The sequence below is a fragment of the Octodon degus genome, unplaced genomic scaffold (genome assembly GCF_000260255.1).
Source record: "Octodon degus isolate 3935 unplaced genomic scaffold, OctDeg1.0 scaffold00073, whole genome shotgun sequence".
Classification (NCBI taxonomy): Eukaryota; Metazoa; Chordata; class Mammalia; order Rodentia; family Octodontidae; genus Octodon; species Octodon degus.
The window spans coordinates 2,173,102-2,180,376 of record NW_004524649.1 but is presented as its reverse complement, the minus strand read 5'-3'; the positions used below and the strand labels follow the sequence as shown (position 1 = coordinate 2,180,376).

Below are 7,275 nucleotides of genomic sequence, written 5' to 3'. Positions count from 1 at the left end.
TGTTGATTTGTGCATGTGTCTTTTTGAGCCAGAGTCTCACTAGGCAGTTCAGGCTGGCCTTGAACTCACTTTGTAACCCAGGCTGGGCTCGAACTCGCAACGATCCTCCTGCCTCAACCTCTTGAGTGCTGGGATTACACCACTACTCCAGAGATGTGCACCGCCATGCCGGGCAGCTGTGTATAGCTGAGTCTCTGTCCCAGAACTGCTCACTTCGAGGCTCTGAGATCTTTCTTTAGTGCTATAAAGTTTTCCTGCCAGAATAGGCAGTCAGCAACAGCAGGTAGGAAGAGGCACTCCAGCTTCAAGCTGGGCTGTCCAAGAGGAGCCAAGCGCCCAAGAACTTCAGGACAGTGCCTCACATCTCTGTGTGAGACTACAGCAGAAGGTTATTTGAAATCCATCCAACAAGAAAACTTTTCCTACTGGGAGTGGTGGTGCCCAGCTGTCATCCCAGCCACTTGGGTGGCTGATGCAGGAGGATCCCAAGCTCAAAGCCAGCAGAACTGTCTCAAAATAAAAAGATGAAAGGGCCGGAGATGTAGCTTGGGTACTCCCTGGGTTCAATTCCCAGTATTCTCAAACAAAACAGCCCTTTTTCTGTATGCTTGAAATATTTCATGATTTTGTTTTGTTTTGAGACAAAAATCTCCCTTTGTAGTTCAGGCTGGTCTTGAGCTGGTTATGTGGCCCAGGCTGGCCTCAAACACCCAGTGATCCCCCTGCCTCAGTCTTCTGCATACTAGAATTACAGGTGTGTGCCATCATGCCCAGCTAATATTTTATAATTAAAAAAAAAAAAAAGTCAGTTTTAATAGAAAAGAATTTATGGCAAAATACAGTGATTTCACATTAAAGTTGTACATTCTGCTAAACCAAATGGCCATAATGTGTGTGTGTGTGTGTGTGTCTCAGATAAAAAATTACATGCTTTTATATATGTGCAAATCTCCAGTGTGATAACATTTCATTGAAGAAATGATTGTATTTACGACACACCATCGTCCCTGAGTCTGCAGACCTTCTTAGGCCAGCCTTGCCCAGACACCCCCAGTGTCCCTCAGGGGGTGCTGGTCCCTCCCGAGGCTGGTCCCTCCCGGGGTGCTGGTCCCTCCGGAGCTCCAGGACCCGCCATCCCGAGCTCTGGAGCTGCAAGCCCCAAGCCCGATGCAATGGGAAGAGCTTCTCCAGACAAAAGCCCATCACTAAGCGCGTTGCCATTTCCCTTAGTGGGTCTTTGCTGAGCCCCAGAGCGGCCCGGAAGGGAAGGGCAACACTAGGAATGACTGGGAGGATAATCCAGGACCACTAACCAGGGAGCCCCGGCACACTTCCTGGCCCGGGGCGCAGAGCGGATGTCACTGCCCTCCTGTGTAATGGAGACCCTCCCTCGGGTGAATTCCAGGAAGGCGAGCAGCCTACACAGACAGAGCGGCGGGTGCCAGCCTGCCAACCAGTGTGCTGAGAGCTCCCACTTTCTCCTCCAGGATGCGATTTTGCTTCTCAGCGCCCCACTGCTTCTGCTCGGCGACCTGAAGGGCCTTCATGAGGTGGGCATTTTCCACGTAGAGCTCCTCGAGCAGCAGGCCGCATCTGGTGCTCTTCTCCAGCTAGAGGAGAGCCACGTTTAGAGGCGAGCCAGTGAATCCCCCACAGGGAATCCACCAGCCAGCCGGCCTGCCCCCCCGCCCATGTGCATGCCACATCTGTCCCAGCCATGATTCAGGTTCTTGGAAACCTCACACTTGCTGAGTACCACGGCAAGCGAGGTGTGGTGGCACACACTGTAATCTCAGCACTGTTGGAGGCCGAGGCAAGAGGACTGCAAATTTGAACTCAGCCTGGACAACATAGCAACTTAACAAGACCTTGTCTCCAAAAATGTTTACAAGGGGCCAGAGTGCTGGGAGTGTAGCTCAGTGGTAGGCCGCTTGCTTATTATGCACAAGGCCCTCGTGAGGAAAAAGGGTTAGGATTAAGGTCTGCTGGAGACACAGCTGGGGCTGCCCACAGAGCCATGCATTCGCTGTCAGCTCTAATGCCAGCTCCTCAGCTAGCGCCACCTGTCTGTTCCACTTCCTCTACCCAGCCAGTCACCCTGCCATACAGAGGCTTGTCCCCACCGCCAGAGTGGAAGGTCCCCACCACCAGACCAGAGACTGGTGCCTTGGCCCGCAGCTGGAGCTGGGGTGTCTGCTGAGTGACTGACTGATCCTGAATGTGCCAATGATGTGTTTTCCTCAAAGGTTCCAGAATAGTTCCTCAAAGAAATGTGACATACAATGCAGTGTGTGTGTGTGTGTGGGGGGGGGGGTTACTTGGTCAAATCAGTCTTCTGTGAATTAGGTCCAGTTGTGACTCTCAAGACAATTTGCTCACTTTCAGGGTGAAGTTTAGACCCCAAGCTGGCAGCCCCACATGGAAATGGGGCGCTCTGGATTCTGAGAGGATCCCCAGGGGCCCTCAGGGTGCAGACCCAGAGGGTTAAGTGCTGCCACTCACCCGTTCCAGCTTCTCCTGCAGGAGCCGCTCTGTATCGCCCGCTTGCGCTTCCCTGGTGTCTGGCCGCTCTTCCACCTGCCACAGAACAAGGTTCCACACCTACTCCTGGTTCAGAAGTCACCTCAGGGCTCACTCACTTCAAGATGGAAATTGGCCAAAACATAAAGGGAGTAACCTCAAGCAACTTTCCATCTGTGTAAGGTGGTGTCACCCCCGCCCGCCAGGGCCAGGGTGCAGTGTGCCCACACAGGAAACCTGGAGGGCCAGGGGCACAGAGCACAGTGCCTGCCACAGCCAGGAGCCTCGCCCACCCACACACCACTCAGCCTGTGCCTTCTCCTGAGCGGCTGGAGGCCAGATCTCAGCCCGCTTCCTTCGGTCTCCCTGTGGGGCTTCATCCAGAGCAGCTGTCTCCATGCCCTAAAAGGCCTGGTGACTCCACCCCAGTTCTCCTGAGACCCCACTGCCAGAAGTGGAGATACAGCCCATTGGGGGCCTCCAGCGGCAGGTACAGGGTAGCCACATGGCCCAGGGAAAAGGGAGAGCATGCCTGACCTGCTCAGTGCCCTCAGCACGCCCACAGCCCACCTGGACTGGCCCAGACCCGGCCCTGCTGTCCCAGGAGCCTCCAGCTGCCGCACACACGCACCTGGTCCCAGCCCTCCTTCCGTTTCTCCATCTGCTCCAAGCGTACTAGCCTCAGGCTCTGACACTCCTCACTCACGTGCTCAAGTTCAGCTTCAAGCTTCTGGATCCGGACGCACTGTTACAAAACACGAATTCCACAGGTACAGTAGCAAAAATAGCTCACTGCCTGCTTAAACCTTCAGAATATTACAGAAATAAAATATGGCAAAACGGAAGTCCCCGATGGCACCCAACCCCACCTGACATCCTGTTGCCACTCCCATAGGCACTTCCCAGGACACACTGGGTGCTGGGCCACACTGCTGGGACTGCAGCCCCAGGCTATCACATGTCCCTGGGGAGCTGGGTCCTCCACAGCTGCACCATAATTCATCACCTACTGCTCCTGGTTCCAGTGGCTTCAGGTCTGTTACTGTTGTAAATAGCACAGTGATGAAAAGCCTTCCGGTTAAGTCTTGCCACAGTGCTCTTAGGTACAGCTCCCATGAGGGAACAAGGATATTCTTGAGGCTTTTGACATGTTTTGGCAAGCGGTCCCCTGAGGCGCTTACACAGTTCACTATCCTAGCATCAGCGTTTAACACCCTTCTGCAACTACACTGCCCCTGAGAAAAACTGGGGCATTTGGCACCATGTTCCTGAAGGGCCCCTTTTGCATCCCCAAGTCTTGCCCAAGTCTCTGTGCATGCCCAGACTGGACCGTCCAGATGAGTCTTATCTGGGACCCTGGGAACTAGGCAAACTAGTGCTCTCTGTAGGAGCCACTACCTGCCCTTATGCAGTCACCTGTCTCGGAGTGCTGCTCATCCCCAGGACAAAGCCAGCTCACGATGTCACTGCTATGTAGTCCACTCTGCAAAACCTCCTCCCGATGGTGACCAGGCATGGAGCAGAGCACCACAGAGAAGATAACAGTCCCCCACCATCACATGGGTGGTCTGTCCCACCCACCAGTGCCCCTTCCCTCCCTGGCCCGCCACCCCAACCTTGGGTGAGCTCCTGTGCAGCCTGTGGCCCCTGGACCCTATCCTGTCCTGTGATTGGGTTTCAATCTGTCCCATTCTTTCCTGCTACTCCAAGTTCACGGCTGAGTGTAGTTTGTCCTGTTGCCAGGAGGCTCTACCTTGAATTTGATCCTTCCACCAAGTATGCACAACTGTCCCACCGGGCCATTTGTACCACTGGTCTTACAAATGGATCTAATTACTTTATTACTTTATTTATTTATTTATTTATTTATGTGTGTGTGTGTGTGTATGTGGCCAGCTCAGCCCACCAAGGGGCGGGGCTGGCTGGCATGTGGTGCTGGGGATTGAACCGTGGTCCCTGTGCTTTGCTAAGCTTGTTCTAAGTACGCGCTTTAGACCACTGAGCCATCTCACCAGCCCCTCTAATTACTTTTTTCAGTCTTCATGCTAATAAAATTAGTACAAAGTCTATAAATGGGCCAAATCTAGTTAGTTGCTTGAATTTGATTAATTACTGCCCAAATGTAAATATTAGTCAATACTATTAGTACTACTAATACCAATTAAAAGTTGTTATAATAATTTATTTCAGTAAAGTGAAATTCCCATGGCATTTCTTTATGGGTTAATCAATAATTCTCTAATTTTTTTTCTTGTTTTTTTTTTTTTTAAATTTTATTTATTTGTGTGTGTGTGTGTGTGTGTGTGTGTGTGTCCAGCTCAGCCCACCAGGGGGCGGGGCTGGCTGGCATGTGGTGCTGGGGGATTGAACCGCGGTCCCTGTGCTTTGCCAAGCTTGTTCCAAGTAGGTGCTTTAGACCACTGAGCCATCTCATCAGCCCCTTTTTCTTGTATTTTTGAGACAGGGTCTTGCTATGCAGTTCAGGCTGGCCTTGACCTCACCTTGTAGCCCAGGCTGGTCTCGAACTCTCACAGCGATCCTCCTGCCTCAGCCTCCCAAATGCTGGGATTACAGGTATGCACCACCATATCCTGCTAATTCTCTAAATTCTTTTTTTTTTTTTTTTTTTTTTTAGTATAGGGTCTATAGGGTCTCACTACACAGATCAGACTTGTAGTGATCCTCCTGCTTTCAGCCTGCCAAGTACTGGGATTACAGGCACGTGCCACCACACCCAGTCTCAAGTCACTGTCTCAGCACACACCGGGGACAGGGCCGGCATGACACGCAGGGGATTGAACCCCAGTCCTTGCACCTGCCTAAGCAGATGCTTCAGTCCACTGAGCAACTAATTCTTTAAATTTTAACATGGAAATGTTACAAGTGCCCCATTGCTGGTATATATTATATGCACTTAACAACTGCTATACCACAAATTAGCTGTATTACAATGGTTTAAATACTTTTTTTTGCGGAACCAGGGATTGAACTCAGGCCCTTGTGCTTGCCAGGGAAGCACTTATTCTACTGAGCCATCTCCCCGGCCCTTAAATGCTATTTTAGGAGGGTTTTTTTGAGACTCGCTGTGGAGTTCAGGGTAGGCTTGAACTCACCGTGTTGCCCAGGATGGCCTGGTTTAAATGTTTTCCTTAAAGAAATGTAACATGATCACATCAGCTCTGCTAAATCAGAGTCTTCCTTTGCATTACTGTAATCCAGGCCCCACTGAGAAGAGGGGCTTCATGAATGAAATCAGCCTTCATACGCCTTGTCTCTATCAGGGGAGGCATTTCCTTGCGTCTCGCGCGCCTCCACCGCCCTGGCACGTCTGGGGTGCGCGTGCAGCTCGAGCCCTGCGCCCCTGTGGAGCGCCCGCCTGCAGGCACTTCCCATCTGCACCCACGACGCCCACTGTCCTCACCTGCTGCTCCTCACGGCACCGTGCCTCCTCCAGCCTCTGTGTTAGCCGCTGAGCGGCTGCCAGGTTCTCCTCATTCCGGGCCTGGTGTGTGGCAGCGGCCTCTTCCAGCTGCAGGACCCTGCAGCTGAGCTGTGCCACTTCATTCTGATATTTCTGATTCTACAGCAAAAAAGATGAAAACAGATTGAGAGAAAGCTTTCAGGCAGCAGCTCTGTTCAGATCATTCCAGTGGTTCCTGAGCAGGGAGAGCTTTGCTAAGGACCATATGCATGTGCCTTGTTACCCCGCAGTTATTTCTAAAGTGTTGTAATTTAAAGTTTAAAAGCAACTGACTTAAACCCAAAGCACAATGACCTCTTCAAAGTCTCCCCTGCTCTTTGTCACTGGACATGCAAGAGCTTTTGGAAGGCAGCATGTGGCCACTGAATGGGACACTTTGCTTTTTCTCATAGCCATGGCTGGCCACAGGACAGAAGGTTGCCAGCAAATGCCCAAGGGTGAATGAGGACACAGCAGTGACAGAAGCAGCAGGGGGAAGTTGGCCGGAAGCTTCACGGCAAGGAAATTCAAATGTTCTCTGTTTTCTTTTTTTTTATTTTATTTTATTTTATTTTATTTATTTATTTGTGTGTGTGTGTGTGTGTGTGTGTGTGTGTGGCCAGCTTAGCCCACTAGGGGGCGGGACTGGCTGGCATGTGGTGCTGGGGGATTGAACCGCGGTCCCTGTGCTTTGCTAAGCTTGTTGTAAGTACATGCTTTAGACCACTGAGCCATCTCACCAGCCCATGTTCTCCGTTTTCTGTCGTGATTGGCTTCACACCAGCCATACTTCTGCTTACTTGGCTTTTCCCACTGTGGTCCGTTTTGGGGTGAGAGTTCTGAGGGCCTCAGCCTCTAAGGCTCAGCACTGCAGGTAGGAGCACATGCCAAGAATGGGGCTAGGGCCTGGGGAGATAGCTCAGTAGAATAAGCGCTTGCCTGGCAAACGCAGGATCCTGGGTTCAATCCTCAGTACTGCTAAATAAATAAATAAATAAATAATATAATAAAATAAAATAAAATAGGGTTTAATAAACACGCAGAGGTCCCGGAAGTTGCTTTAGTTTGGAATTGTCCAAGCTTGGCAAGTTCTCTGAGAGTCTCAGTTTTTCCCTTCCCCAGAATCTCAGGGGTCCATACATCACGAGTCCCTGGCAATTCTGTCTGGTAAGATCATTCTCTCATATTTATCAGTTTGGGGTGAAAATTAATGTTGATTTACCATACTGACTCATGGTCACCTTGTTCTCTAAGGACATTAATAGAAATGAAACGAAACTGTCCCTGGACTCCTG

General features: G+C 51.1%; 1 protein-coding gene across 6 annotated transcripts in view; it reads right to left on the bottom strand.

Annotated features, from left to right (window-relative positions):
* Nucleotides 1-836: 836 nt before the first annotated feature.
* Nucleotides 837-7,275, bottom strand: part of Ninl (ninein like) — a 65,713-nt gene continuing 59,274 nt past the window's right edge. For 5 of the 6 annotated variants that reach the window (XM_023720181.1, XM_023720183.1, XM_023720182.1 and 2 more), the window contains exons 20-23: nucleotides 5,942-6,100; nucleotides 3,152-3,265; nucleotides 2,503-2,577; nucleotides 837-1,610 (exon numbers count right to left, since the gene is read on the bottom strand). In XM_023720181.1, coding sequence (XP_023575949.1) covers nucleotides 1,419-1,610; nucleotides 2,503-2,577; nucleotides 3,152-3,265; nucleotides 5,942-6,100 — 540 coding nt within the window. In that variant the 3' untranslated portion in view covers nucleotides 837-1,418. The remainder of the gene's footprint in view (nucleotides 1,611-2,502; nucleotides 2,578-3,151; nucleotides 3,266-5,941; nucleotides 6,101-7,275) is intronic. The other variant, XM_023720180.1, reaches the window with a different exon arrangement.